The sequence below is a fragment of the Balaenoptera physalus genome, assembly GCF_965194825.1.
Source record: "Balaenoptera physalus genome assembly, chromosome: 4".
Classification (NCBI taxonomy): Eukaryota; Metazoa; Chordata; class Mammalia; order Artiodactyla; family Balaenopteridae; genus Balaenoptera; species Balaenoptera physalus.
The window spans coordinates 50920988-50936968 of record NC_138891.1 but is presented as its reverse complement, the minus strand read 5'-3'; the positions used below and the strand labels follow the sequence as shown (position 1 = coordinate 50936968).

General features: G+C 39.9%; 1 protein-coding gene across 4 annotated transcripts in view; it reads left to right on the top strand.

The window, feature by feature from the left end:
* The first annotated feature begins 2825 nt into the window (after positions 1-2825).
* SLC2A2 (solute carrier family 2 member 2) overlaps positions 2826-15981 on the top strand; it is a 36518-nt gene continuing 23362 nt past the window's right edge. The window contains exons 1-3 of one of the 4 annotated variants that reach the window (XM_082458989.1): positions 2826-3695; positions 11262-11354; positions 15439-15701. In XM_082458989.1, the coding sequence (XP_082315115.1) occupies positions 3681-3695; positions 11262-11354; positions 15439-15701 (371 nt within the window). In that variant the 5' untranslated portion in view covers positions 2826-3680. Of the gene's footprint in view, positions 3696-11261; positions 11355-15438; positions 15702-15981 lie in introns of those variants that run through there. The other 3 variants (XM_082458988.1, XM_082458990.1, XM_082458991.1) reach the window with 3 other exon arrangements.

Sequence of the window (15981 nt, the reverse complement as noted above, 5' to 3'; positions counted from 1 at the left end):
CAAGGACTGAGCCCTGGACAACAATACCATTTAGAAGTCTAGGAATAAAGAGGGAGTAAGATAATAAGAGGCAGTGGCCATTGAGTTCAAGTGATCATATTGTCATGAGAACAAGAGAAGAAAAAGTTTTAAGAAAAAGGATAGTGCTCCAATGGACACAGAATTGTCCATTAGCCTTAGGGAGATGCAGATTTTTGGGACACCCATAAAAAGCTACTTCAGAGGCACCGTGAGGGACAAAAACCCACTTAAGTTGGATTGAGGAGAAAAGGACGGTGAGTAGTGAAGTGAGTGTAGACAATTTTTCAGAAGAGTTCTACCATGAAGGGAAACAAAATAATAATTCAATTAGAAGATGAGCAAAAGATATGAAGAGACATTTCACCAAAAAGGATATACAGATGTCAGATAATTAAATTATATGTCCAACATCATTAACCATTAAAGAAATGTAAAATAAAACCACAATAAGATATCACTACACCTTTCAGAATGGCTAAAGTAAAAAATAATGACAACATCAAATGATGAGGGTGCAGAAAAACTGAATCGCTCATACATTCCTGGTAAGAATGTAAAATGGCAGTTTCTTAAAAACTAAATGTGCAAATACCATACGACCCAACAACTGCACTCATGGACATTTATTCCAGAAAAAGAAGACTTAATGGTTACACAAAAAGGTTTTTCTTTATTTACATGAATATTTATGGCGGCTTTATTTGTAATAACCCAGAACTGGAAAGGACTGAGATGTCCTTCAAATGTTAATGATTAAACAGGCTGTGGTACATCCATTCCATGGAACAATACTCAGCAATAAAAGCAAACAACTGATACATGCAACTTGGATGCATCTTGAAGGAATTATACTGAGTGAAAAACACCAACCTCAAAGGTAGCATGCTGTGATGATTAATTTGATGTCTCACCTTGGGGCCACAGTACTCAGACATTTGGTTAAACATTATTCTGACTATTTCTCTGAGGGTTTTGGATGAGATTTATATTTAAATCAGTGGACTTTATAAAGATGCAGACATAGAGAACGGCCTTGAGGACACGAAGGGGGAAGGGTAAGCTGGGACAAAGTGAGAGAGTGGCATGGACCTATATACACTACCAAATGTAAAATAGATAGCTGTGGGAAGCAGCCGCATAGCACAGGGAGATCAGTTCCCTGCTTTGTGACCACCTAGAGGGGTGCGATAGGAAGGGTAGGAGGGAGATGCAAGAGGGAGGAGATATGGGGATATAGGTATATGTATAGCTGATTCACTTTGTTATACAGCAGAAACTAACACACCATTGTCACTTTGTTATACAGCAGAAACTAACACACCATTGTAAAGCAATTATACTCCAATAAAGATGTTAAAAAATAAAAAATAAAATGAAAAAAGAAGCAATCAGAATGTGACTTGAAGGGTTTACAAAGTGAACCCTAAAAAAACAACCACACAGAGCTGATTCACGCAGCCCAGAGGGGATCTCTGGGTGATTCTGGACACTGGCGCACCTCACTGAGGGGCCCCCATCCGGACAACAAAGCGAGAAAAGCCTGACTTTATCCCACAGCCAGGGAAACACGAAGACGCCTTCATGCAATCGGACCCGCAGCTCCTCAGGTGGGCGCTAAGGCAAACTCTCCTGAGAGGCCGAAATGCATTAGCAGTTCTCCGGAGGCTAAATCCCAATGCAATCACCGCAACAATTCCTCCACCCTACAGCCGGAGATAAAGTTTCAGCCATCCCTAAAATGTGCAGAGATTACTCATTTCTGAGTAAGAGAACAGGAGAGGTCTGGGCTAAACCGGAGGAAACTGGTCTAGGTGGCTTAAGGTCCAGCGTCCCGGTTAAGCGAGTGGCAGGGCGTGCTTCCAATGGAGAGAACAGCTCCCTTGCGCGCTGTGCGCGCAGCTCCAACCCGGCAGAAGAAGTTAAAGGCTCCCCGGCCCCACGCAGCACTCAAGGCCATCTCTTAAAAGGAAGATTCAAAAAACAAAGGTTGGTAAACAGAGGGAACTATCATTTTTGACAGCCGCACAAAGGCTTTCTGGCAGAGTGTCCTGTCACTGGAAAATGATTGCTAAGGAATCGTCTCCTGATTAAATACGCTCAGACAATTGGTCGTGCGCATCACCAGCTGAAACTGGAGCAGAAAGCCAGGAGCCGGCTATGCACTAAAGGCAGCGCGGCTACCTGGGGTCTTTAAATTCTGATTGCAAAACTGCTCCCCAAAGCTTGACTCTGCAAGGGAGAGTGCCTTATGTTATGATTCAATGGGTTAATCCATGTAAAGTGCTGAGAGCAGCACCTGGCACTAAACAAGAACTCAGTAAAGATTAACCATCTTTGTTAGTAATATTCATTCATGCCTTTCCACTAAGAAATTACTGTATTGCTGTTTATGGTTACGTTTCTCTCTCCTTATGCATTTTGAGCTCCAAAGTGTTGTGTTTATATCATGCATCTCAGAGCCCGGGACTGTGCTGGGCTCAATAAAAGTTTGTGATTTGAATTGAATGATACTCACTTGCATTACCTTGCAGAAGTGATACAAATGAAAAGAGTGGGGAAATAAAAGACAAATGAAATCTGAGCCTCCTTTACCTCCTCATTCTCTGTTTCTCCATAACACCCGTCATTTATGGGGCTGTTCGTTACATCTTCTCTGCTGGACACTGGTTCCAGCTGAGCCTCAGTGGAACCAGTAACACAGTTTGCCAGGCACAGTTCAAGCTCAACCAATTTTGATGTCACCTGCCCCCAACCCCCCCCCCCACCCCGAGACTGGACATGGTAGAGGATGTGCAGAGGGGCACAAGCCCAAGCCCTGGGAGATTTATTTGAGAGCTCCACTACTGCCTCCTTCAGGTGCCTCTTGACATACACCGAACCAGTAACTATAACAGCAAAAACAAGAGCAACCAACATTTGCTGAGCACCTATTATTCACCGTGCTAAACACTTTCATATATTACCACATTTAACCCAACCAATAAACAAAGTGTATAGTCTGTTATTTTCATTCTATCAGGTGAAAAAACTAAGGCACAGAAAAGTCACAATGAGCCACTTGTTTAAGGTCACAACACCAGTAAAATGGTGAGATTCAAACCCAAGTTCCTGACTCTCCAAACGCATTCAGGTCACCACTCAAGCCTACAGTGACCTCTGGCCACACAGTCCAGCTCTGAAGCGCAAGCACCACAGTACTGTTTCTCTGCAGGGCAGTGCATGTGCCTCCCACGCACCTGTCTTTCTTTTCTCCACAGTACAGCATGGCAGCCCAGCTTCTCTCATTTTCGACAAAAGACCCCAAAGATTTCTTTTTTCACCTGCCCCTGGTTACTGCCCCATTTAGAACGTGCCTTAAAACATGACCTCCCCTGGTTTCTAACTTACGCCTAAGGGACCTGCTCCCATTTTCTTTCCTGGTGGAACAAAGGCATTGAAGCCACAAGTCACAGAGGCAAAGCATTTATTGATTGGATTCTCATCAATATTCACCCTCTGCCCAAGATTAGACTTGGCCTCATGCCTTCTTTGCCTTGCTCCTCCTACTCTAATGTATAACTAGTCTCAGAAAGCTGGAGGAGGACAGTCAGGGACTGGCCACTGCATCTGCCACACTCACTGCAGGACCTGGAATTAAGAGGAGGACTCCAACCCACAAAATGACAGAAGATAAGGTACAGTCGTATTATGTCCATTTGAGGACATGAATAGGGAAATCTGTTCAAGTCAGTGAGCACATTGAGGATTTGGGGGATGTTGGGTGTAGCTATCACAGGTCAAAGCTACTTCTCTTGGCCGATTGATAGTTTGGCTGCTAAAATAATCATAGTTTTTATTCAGTAATTGGGATTTTAAGTGTATTTGCTCTCTTTTCTGACTAGCCTGTGTAATGTTTTCTCGAGTGGTACTACATAACCATATTACGGAAGGAATGTGCCAAAAAAGGCATAGTAACCCAAATCTAACTAATCGTGAAACTGATCTGAAATCTTCAAAAATATCAATATTTGAAAAACAAGGGGTAGAAGGCCTGTTCTAGATTAAAGGAGACTAAGAAGAACTGATGACCAAATGCAACAAGTGATCTTAGATGGTGGAAGGAAGAAGAAAATAGCTCTAAGGGACAATATGGGGATAGTGAGAAATTTTGAAAATGGTATATTAGATAATGTTTTATAACTATTACATTCTTCGATATGATAATGGTATTGTAATTATGTAGGAGAATGTTCTTAGTGAGTACATGCTGAAGTATTTAGGAGTGAAGTGACACAAGTATCTGCTACTTATTTTCAAATGATTCAGCCAAAACAACACACACACACACACACACACACACGGAGAGTTAAACAAATGTGGTAAAGGTTAACCATTGGTGAACACAGGTGAAGGTTATGGAGTGTTCACTGCACTACTCTTTCAACTTCTCTGTAGATATACTTTTCAAAATAAAAACTTGAAAATACAAAGGGTGTAGTGCTGTTGCTGTTTTCTAAGTATCCCCCAACCAAATGCACCCACCTCTGCACACAATCATACAAGTAGGTAAATGTGTGTTAGAGTAGGACCTCTAAGTTCTGATCTGGTGTAACTTACTCTGCTGAGCCATCTTTCATGTCAGTAAGTGAAAGGCTAGGAGCACAGGCTTTGTAGTCAGGGGCCTGGATTTGGAGTGTGCTGATACTACTTACCTGTTGTGATACTGGGGTTAAGTTATTTAACTGGCCTATCCACTAATTGAGATTTTAAGGATATTTTCTCTGTTTTCTGACTAGTCTGTATGATTTTCTCGAGTGCTTTTCTCTATTGCAACAAATTAAGAACACACTGGGATATAACATAAGGATATAGTATGGGATATACAAGTATTATAATAGTTCCCTACTGTATGGGAGTAATTAAATGAGATAATATTAGAGAAACTCAGATGACATTTTGATGTCAATAGTTATGTATTTGTATAATGTGTATTTAAGGAATAACTAGGATTTCATGATTTCCTATAACAGCCCAGGATACAGCTAAAGTAGTTAAAACTTTAAAAACAGTATAAAGACAAATATTAAGTTAATAACTATACAGATGGTATGTAGATTTGGCAAAAATTATGAAGGCAGTGTTCAAACAACTGAAGTTTGGTAGATACTGCAAAAAGAAAGGTGCTTAACCACAGTGCCTGGCACATAGCCTATGATCAAGTTTCATATAGAACTATCATTAAATTCCCTTAGGGGCCTTTAGAAATTGTGCTGTAGTACTTCTCTTGAGAATTAAGGAATTGCCTAAAAAGGGAACCCAGAAAGAATGAGAACTGATGTAAAGCACAATGTTATAGCTTTGTAAAACCACCCAGACTTTGAAAGAAGTGAATTAAGCATGAGACTGAGGGTTAGGAGACCTGGGTTCTCACTCTGGATATACCCAGTAATGCACTGTATAATTCAAAAGACTTGGACTCAGATTCTTCAACTGAAAAAGGAAGAGATTAGCCTAGAATCCATTGCTCTCAAAGGTCCCTTTCAGCTTGAAAATTCTATGGCTTGAGAAGCTCCTGGACTTTTCCAAACTAGGGTGCAAGATCGCCTTTGGGTTGGTGTACATAGTATTTTGTAGAGGAAAGAGTACAAGCTCTGCTCCCTACCTAGTCAATCAATAGATGCTGAAAATCTGCCTTTTTGTTTAGCAGTGGGAGTTTAAGATGAGCTCTGGTTTCCAATACAAGAGTATCTGTTATTCATCAGCTATGTGTGTTGGGCATACCACTTAATCTCTGAGCCCTGGTTTCCTCACCTGTAAAATGGGGATAATTTCATGTACTTTGCAGTAGTGTTGTGAAGATTATTGGTGATGTCTAAAAATTTGACAGGTGGTTGTTTGCTAAGAGTGATAAATGAGATGATAATGATGTGATTAAAGATCAGTTGTTTTTTTAGCCCTTTCACTATTTATCGGAAGACCACAGTGTGTATCTTATTCCGCCTTTATAACAATTCTATGCATTAACTATTATTATACCCATTTGCAGGGTAAAGAAACTGAGATTTGGGGATGTTAAGGGCCTAGCTGGGACTCTTCCAGGTTTTCTGACTCCCAAGCCTATTTGTTTTTCCTAATAGACTCCATCTGATTTCTAAGCCACAAAATAAACACCACATTTGTTTTATGTTAAGGTTCAGCCACTTGCCCATTCTACTCTTCGACATTTATCCAGCAGCATATTTTTAATTGGATATAGAACATAGTTTCTTTAACCTAAAATTATTAAGCTCCAAATTAAGACAGTCTTTCTAAAAGTGCATGCTTAATAGCCTGTTGCCTATGAAGAAGTTGAGAGAAAAGGCTTGAATATCTTCTGCCACTTGGTGGATATATGGCCTTTAGATGAGTTCATTACCCTTTCCATATCATTACCTTTTCCCATATGTAAAATGGTATAATAATTTCCACTTACAAGGTTGTTGAGAGAACAGGCAAACCATTTAGAACACAGAGCCTGGACAAGAGTAAGTTCCTCTCTAAGTTCTCACCGTTTTCACTGGCTCCTATGTACCTATCCTTGAGTCAACCTCTTGGATATTAGATTGAATGAATGGAGGTTAATGGGCCAATTCAAACTAAGTTGTTTAGTAGTTTTCAGAAATTTTCCCTCTCATAAACAAAACTTTCTCTGACCAAGTCTAACCACAAAGAAGGTTAACTACAAATGTTATCTCTTTTTATTTCACAATGGAAAAAGAAATGATGGGAAGTGAAGAGCCAGTTCAAAATGGAGTTCAGAGAGGGAAATCAAACCTGAAAATAAGAGGTACAAAACAAAAACAAAAAAGAAAATGCAATCAAACAGTTCCAGAGACTTTGATATTTGGTATGATCACTTTGGTTGGGAATCCAAGTGGCCCGCTTAAAATAAATGAGATTGCTCCTTATCTGACCAACTGGATGAAATTTCTTTTTTTTTGATTGCTACTTTAATGGCTCAATTAATTACCTTAAATTAATTACCAATTTAATTACTCATACAATTTTTTGGATGAAATTTCTTTTTTTAAAAAATTAATTAATTTATTTATTTTTGGCTGTGTTGGGTCTTCGTTTCTGTGCGAGGGCTTTCTCCAGTTGTGGCGAGTGGGGGCCACTCTTCATTGTGGTGCGCGGGCCTTTCACTGTCGCGGCCTCTCTTGTTGCGGAGCACAGGCTCCAGACGCGTAGGCTCAGTAGTTGTGGCTCACGGGCCTAGTTGCTCCACGGCATGTGGGATCTTCCCAGACCAGGGCTTGAACCCGGGTCCCCTGCATTGGCAGGCAGACTCTCACCCACTGCACCACCAGGGAAGCCCCGAAATTTCTTTTTTTTTTTGATTGCTACTTTAATTACTCAATTAATTACCTTAAATTAATTACCAATTTAATTACTCATACAATTTTTTGGATGAAATTTCTATCTCAAGGAGTTAAAGTGGGGAACTGCAGGCCATGGGTGGCAGTACCAGAGCCAACACTGAAAAAGAAGCCAGGAAGACCAGAGGACAAAGACTTCAAGAACACCCTAAGATTTCTAAATGTTTAAAACCTCTCTTATCTCCTTCACAGTGGCTTTTTTGTTATCCCTATAATGTGAGAAAGTGATCTTGGGGGCAGCTCCAATATTTCTATAGTAATGACTTAGAACAATTTGATTGGAAGGTAATGGGACAGGAGTTCCAGAGATCTTCTACGTTTGAAAATTAGCTTACATTTTTGTCAAAGCAATGAAGGAACAGCTAACACTGTTGTGACTGAGACTGTCATTTGGAGTGGAAGAGGAAGGCTGATGGAGATTATAGGGGACCAGATCTGCTGCAGCCACTACCTTCATCCCCAACTTCCATTTCTGTAGCACCGCTGCTCACCATTGCTCACCAGTTGGGCTCAAAATAAGAAGAAAGGAACCAAATGCTTGTCTGGTGGGGACAGGAAGAGAGAGCCAGCAGAGAGCAGAAGCCCAGGGATGCAGTGGGAGGCGCAGTCACTAAGACAACAAGTGCTGGGAGACTCTGCCACGGAAGAAAAGGAGATGCAGGGATGAAACTGGGCAAGTATATCATAGCCCTGGGCTTGGTGTTGGGTAGGACCTGAGGTTCTTCTTCAGCTGAGCTACAGATGAGCAGTTGAGTAGCCCTTTTTGATTTTCATCAGAAACCTCACAAAAGTTTTTTATGGGTGTGTGAGGAAGGAGGGGATTTGTGTGGTGAGTGGTGGGAAAATGGAAAATGCGCTTGGAACTGGTCGGTGTTTGGTGATTTGCTTCAGCATCACAATCGGCAAATCCTATAAATATGCGCACACTTAGTTTTTTTTTTTTCAATTTAGAAAGATTAGGATCCTAGAGTTTCAGACCTGTTTGGCTTGTGAATGTTTGTTTCTGATCAATGAGAAATGCAAAATAACCAAGTAATTAAAAGCATAAGTTCTGGATCCAAATCATTATTCTGTCAATACAAGTTACTGGCTGTAAGACTTTAACTAGTCTAGTTATCTATAAAATAGGGATACTAATGGTACTGTCATGAGGAGTGTGGTTGGCAGAATAATGGTCCTCAAAAGATGTCCACAACCTTGTCCCCAGAACCTGTGAATATGTTACCTCACGTAGTAAAAAGGGCTTTACAAATGCCATTACCGTTAGGGACCTTGAGACAGGGAGATTCTGGCTATGAAGATGGAGGAAGGGCATGACTAATCAAGGAATGCTGTGGCCTCCAGAGCTGGGAATGGCCCTTGCTTTACAGCTAGCACAGACATTGGTCCTTCAACCACAAGGAACTAAATTCTATCATCAACCCAAATTTTCCCCTACATCCTCCAGAAAGGAACACAGCTTGCCAACACATAAATTTTAGTCTGATGAGACTAGTGTCAGACCTTCTGATCTACAAAAACTGTAAAATAATAAATTTGTGTTATTTAAGCCACTGCTTTGTTTGGTTATTTGTAATAGCAACAAGAGAAAACTATTACAGGTAAATGACATAATACACATACCGCCGTGAATGGCATGCAGTAGGCAAAATATTCAGTATTAGGCATTGAAGCTGTGTTTGCATTGCACCTAACATCAGATTGTCCAGATTGTAGTAATAGAGATTATCAAGAAGGGGGTTAAAGCCTGCTTAAGGCACTTCTTGGTCCCCTCATTACTAATGATGCTATCTGTAAATGGGATGAAATTCTCTGTCCCTGGAAACAGCTTAAAGGGAAAAAGGATTTAAGGAGAAATCACCAACCAAGTGAATGGAACCTCATCTTAGCTTTGGCTGCCTGAGCCACTGCATTTTAGATGTCTCCAGTTCCATTTTAGAGGATAATTCAAAGTCTCTGGTAATCCCACACACCATAACCATACCGTGTGTGTGTATTTGTGTGTGCAAGCACTCGCACATGTGCACTTTTTACATATATTTTATTTATAATTATTTTACTATTATTAATAAATAACTATATATGTATATATGATTTATATCTAATAAATACAAATGTGAATTATATAATTATATGATATATAAGATATTATATATATGCTTCATAGTTATATGATATTATATGGTTCTTTGGAGATATATATATATCATATTAGCATATAATTTGGGTCAGCTTTGATGTCTTGTCTTTCAGGGAACAAAGTTACTGGGAGGGAAAGTCTACATAGGTGCCACCTGTAATTAATTCTGAATTAGTAGAAAGAGAGGGAACATACAGATTTCCAATCCTCACCCCAGAGATTCCAATCCGCTAGTAGATCTGAGGTGAGCCCCAGGAAGCTACACATGTAATAAGCTCTTCAAGTAAAGTCTGGTTTTAGGACCACTAGATAGTAACTTCAAGGGCTCTCAGGGTGGTACTGTGATAATACTTTGTTGATGATGACACTGTGAAACTTCTGATCTCCAGCTTAATTGGGGAATACGGAGGTCTGGTTAATTAGCTATTCTTCATGCTGGAGTAGGGGGATTTATAATTATTTGCCAATTTAGAGAAAAACTGAAGATTATATAGGGAAAGTGGCTTGGGTCACATACCCACTAAGTATCAGAGTGGGAACGAAATGCTGTGTTGATATGACTCATTCATTCATTCAACAAAGTTCCTGCTATATCTCATGTCATTTACTTTAAAATTTCAAATTACATAATTTTACATGAAATATTTTCCTTATAAAATGTATAATAATATAAATAAAAGAAAAATACTCTTTTACCCCACCTCTCCAGTCTCACATTCCTCCTCAAAGGTCATCCTTTTGTTATTTGTTCTTCAAGAAAATATTCTATGAATTACATAAAACACACACAAATCAAATAACACTTAGGTTTAAGTCTTTTTAAAAAAATAACGAGATTTCACAATTTCCTTTGACACTTAAAAAGTCAGTATATAACAATCACATTATTCTAACTGCAGCATAATGTGTTGTACGTATCGTGATGTATTTGAATCTATTTGGCCATTCCATTGAATGACATTTAGGTTCTTTCCACAATTCTTGCTATAACATGCACAAAAATGCTGCGTCAAATATCCTTATATGTGACTCTGTATGCATGATATGATTTCTCTAAGATGGTTAGACATGTAATTATAAGTTGAAAGGGATGGATGCTCTGCCACTTTCTACAGTTTTTTGTAGCTGCATGAAGTTGGGGAGAAAATAATATCCCTTAATTCACAACTCTAGGTTCAACAAGTTGCAGATCCTGAAAACTATTTTACCTAGATGTTGATGTGGATTGTGGTGCCTCTTAGATGAGTTTTGAGGTGTTTCTGTATCATGGCAATGTCCAGCAGAGCTCCCTATCTCTTTGTTACTGCTGTCTTATTTGACTTTTCAATGATTTTTAAAATTTTATTTTAAAACTGTTTTTATCTTGGCAGTGGCCTTTAGTCAGCAGCAATTCTAGTTCACAGTCCTGATTTTGAAGCTTAAAAGAATATATACACATATATATATGGGAAAGTATGTCCGGTTCCTCCCCTGGACGAAGCTGTCCCAGATTTTTGCTGCTTTAGCAGTGTAGGGGAAATGAAAGGTGCCCCCACAGTCCCATATGAATGAGCCCTGCCAGGAGCATAGGGCACACAGTGAATGAGTATCAAGGGGCAAGAAACAGCCAGTGGAGCCTGTCAGAAGTCCAAGCTGCAGACTGATGGGACGATGGTAACTGGAATTGCCTGGTGTTTCCCAGCCCTGTGTTTCGTTCCCCACAGGTCACCAGGACCTTGGTTTTTACTGTCTTCACTGCCGTGCTGGGTTCCTTCCAGTTTGGATATGACATTGGCGTGATCAATGCACCTCAACAGGCAAGTGAAACATGCACAAGTTCTCTTTTTGGCAATTTCTAACAGTGACAGAAAGGTATCTGCTCCGCATTCAGAGAGATAAGGTGTGTCCACATGGGGAACACGGGATAATCCTGGTCTTCTGTCAGGTTCCACAGGCATGGTTCCAAGGCTGATAACTTGGCCTTGACTCTTCACTTTAAAACACTCACAGAAAAAGAAAGAGTAATAAATAATCCTTGATCTCTGATTCAGCTATTCGCTGAGCTCACAGAAAACTCCAGCTAGAATACCATGTGCCTAAGGATTTTTTTAAAAAAACTTAAGAGCTGATTGAAGCATGCATTCAGAGCTCCCAGACGCACAGATGGAAATGCCAGGGAATAAGAGAAAACAATGGAAGGATAGGGTTGTTTCAGTGCACAAACATGTATTGAGCACCAACTCACTGTGCGTCAGGCACTAACATATGTTCTCCCCCATTTGACTCGCCCAACAACCTTATTATGCCCATTTCTTGTCCAGATCAAAACATTTTGGAACCCTGCGGGGGTGGGGGTTAGGCAGGGGAGGGGATGGAATTGGATGAAGGAGGTCAAAGGTACAAACTTCCAGGTATAGGATAAATAAGTACTAGGGATGTAATGTACAACATGATAAATATAATTAACACTGCTGTATGTTATATATGAAAGTTTTTGAGACAGTAAATCCTGAGTTCTCATCACAAGAAAAAAAAAGACAAACAAGCAAACAAAACACTTAGGAGCCCTAACACTAACAAGATTCTAGTCCTTCCCTCTACTCCTGTCTCCCATAGGTGACCCAAAGTAAAATAATACAAAACTTTTAAATAATAGTCAAGAAGGCCAACAAAGTTTGGGTTTTCTCCATGTTGACTATTTGAATGGGTATTTTTTTAAAATATTGAATAATTTCTATCATTTTTCTCATTTACTTTGTGCATCCCTACTCTGGTTTCCAGTGAATAGACAGGAGAAGGATGTCATTTTTCTCAAATCCCACAGCCTGTAAGTGGGGAAACCAGGACTTCGTCCCCTCTGCTCTGAATCAGACTGTCAGGTCATTTAGGGTGGGATTGATGTCTTATTCTTCTTCCTGGCACCAGTGCCAAACACAATGATTGATGTAAACAATAAAGTGTTTAGTGAAAGAAGAAGAGAGAGAGAAAGAGACAGAGAGAGAGAGAGAAGAGAAGCTAGGGGAAGGGGTGGCATAAGGTGATGGTACAAGCATTTGTTCGGTGCCTTCTATGAATTCATCATATTTCATCTGCTTCTCTTACGACACTGGACTCCAAGGAAAATGTAAGAGACTGCAGGGTGTGAACGTGTGAAGTGTGTACTTGCCACAGTCCATCTGCTGAAAAGGGTTGCTCCTTGAGCTAAAAGATGTGCCCTGGTTAGGTACCACATAGCATCATGAGTGTGGCAGCCCTTGCCAAGGCTGAGAGGCTTAGGGAATAACTCTGGGGGCCATATTATTTTTTCTGTGGGTGATAACAGCACATGCTAATTTAACAGGATTCTTGAAATTTGGAATTGGTAGAACCTTTTCTCTTCTTGTGGGAGAACTTTTCAAATCCTTGTTTAAAGCATCCTCTTCAATGTCGGAGGGAAAATTAATCTAAGGTTTCCCCTCCTCCAATCCAAGTCCTAGAGCCAGACCTAAACACAGAGATCCCCCATCCGCATCCGGCTTAGTGCCCTCTCTATAACCCCTTCCTTCTGTATGGAAAGAGCTGCTTAAATACTATTACGTAAGAAGAGTCATTCAGGCCCATTTGTTTTTATTAGCAGAATGACATTTGGAATTATTTTAGGGTATTTTAAAGTCACACTTTTTTTACGAGTATGAAAACTATGCATGCCTGTTGCAGAAAGTTTTAGAAGAAAAAAATTCATGATTTTTCATGTAGAGCAAACTGCTGAGAACATTTGGGTTATTTCTTTTCAGCCTTTCTTCTGTGTATATTATCCATATAGAGTGGCCTTCCATGAGGTAAATGTCCGGATCCGACCTCTTTTATTGTAAGAGGATATCATTCTTTCCCTCATCAGCTGATTTTACCACATAGGACTTTGCCCAGGACTGGCAACCTAGGGCAGCTGCATTCCAGGTCCTTGTCAGAGGTCCTCCCAGCTCATTGCTGCTGAATAGTGACCAAATCATCAAGAGGAATGACACAGAAGGAAGAGAGCCTGAAGGATGTGCCTTTACTCGATTATACTTTTGTTTGATCTTTACCTCTACTGAAACACATTATAAAATATGGCACTGTGAAATCTAGTTTTGAACGTTGTTTATTCTGTTACATACTGAACTCTGTGAGGACCTATACAAGAAACTTCCTTCAGGTCTCAACACCTTCTCAGGTACTACTGAGTTGTTTTTGATATTCAGAATTCACCAGTGTATATGACTGTTTTCCTCTCTTTTCACTGGCTGCTAGGAAGCTTATTAATAAATTTAGAGCTCACCTAAAGCAAGGATACAGCACCGAGTATTTGAATTTGTATACCAACTTTATTTTTGGCCTCATCTTTCCCAATCTTTATTCTTATACCTACTTTTATGTTCCTATTAAAATATTTACAGAAGCCAAGTTAAATCCTGCTATGCAGGGGTAACAGTGGAGTGAAAATACATCTTTTCAACCTGCAGGATATTTTCAATTTGGATAGTTGCCAACCTTTCAAACTTGAAGAATTTTATATAAAAATCCAGATTTCTGGCTTCTCTTTAAAATTAAAGGTCATAAATAGACATTTCTCCAAAGAAGACATACAGATAGCCAACAAATACATGAGAGGATGCTCAACAGCACTAATCATTAGAGAAATGCAAATCAAAACTACAATGAGGTATCACCTCACACCAGTCAGAATGGCCATCATCAAAAAATCTACAAACAATAAATGCTGGAGAGGGTGTGGAGAAAAGGGAACCCTCTTGCACTGTTGGTGGGAATGTAAACTGATACAGCCACTATGGAGAACAGTATGGAGGTTCCTTAAAAAACTAAAAGTAGAACTACCATATGACCCAGCAATCTTACTACTGGGCATATACCCTGAGAAAACCATAATTCAAAAAGATACATGTACCACAATGTTCACTGCAGCACTATTTACAATAGCCAGGTCATGGAAGCAACCTAAGTGTCCATCAACAGATAAATGGATAAAGAAGGTGTGGCACATATATATACAATGGAATATTACTCAGTCATAAAAAGAAACAAAATTGAGTTATTTGTAGTGAGGTGGATGGACCTAGAGTCTGTCATACGGAGTGAAGTAAGTCAGAAAGAGAAAAACAAATACCATATGCTAACACATATATATGGAATCCAAAAAAAAAAAATGGTTCTGATGAACCTAGGGGCAAGACAGGGATAAAGACTCAGACGTAGAGAATGGACCTGAGGACATGGGGAGGGGGAAGGGTAAGCTGGGACGAAGTGAGAGAGTGGCATGGACATATATTCACTACCAAATGTAAAATAGATAGCTAGTGGGAAGCAGCCGCTTAGCACAGGGAGATCAGCTCGGTGCTTTGTGTCCACCTAGAGGGGTGGGATAGGGAGGGTGGGAGGGAGGCGCAAGAGGGAGGAGATATGGGGATATATGTATACGTATAGCTGATTCACTTTGTTATACAGCAGAAACTAACACAACATTGTAAAGCAATTTGACTCCAATAAAGATGTTAAAAAAAAAATTAAAGGTCATGCAACACTAGTCTCACATTGCAACTTCCTCCTTCAGATGGGACAAATAAATTCTGCCAACTCACTATTACATTCTCAAAATTACAGACAGTATTTCAGTCCTCTAGTCATCAAGATCCTTCTTGCCTCCTTCACTTGTTTGTTCCTGTCTGGTTCCTGTTGGCACTGGAATTTGTGACCTCTGTTTCATAGGATACGGTCAACTGAAACAACTATACGCATTAGTATGTGTATAACACACATAATTGAGATAATCCTGTTTAAACACCTAACAAATATTTTAAAGGAAAAACAAAAATATACAGAATGTTTGAAATATTGGAGCTATTTTTCCTTATTTTATCTCCTTAGGTAATAATAACCCATTATAGACATGTTTTGGGTGTTCCGCTTGATGACCGAAAAGCTATCAACAGCTATGCTATCAACAGTACAGAGGAACTACCCACAAGCCCATTCCTAAGGGTCCCAACACCAACCCCTTGGGCTGAGGAAGAGCCTGTGGCATCTGCCAGCCTCATCACCATGTTCTGGTCCCTGTCTGTGTCCAGCTTTCCAGTTGGTGGAATGATTGCCTCATTCTTTGGTGGGTTGCTTGGGGACCAGCTTGGAAGGTAGGCAAATTTCATAAACAAGCATAAACACAGAAACTTCAGTATTTTGGGTGTCATAATTTGTTTAGAAAGAAATCATCTTTCCTTTTGTGGAGTAGTTTCAGAGTTGTTTTTTCAACTCACGACCCTATGAGTTAGGTTGGTATTGGACCAAATAATGGAGAAATCTGTTGCAACCATCGGCTTAATAGTGGAGGCATTTACAGCAAAAATGAGTTTGGTGTGTATTTCTAGATAATCACTCTGATTCTCTGACTTTGTAACTTGTAAAACATATTGA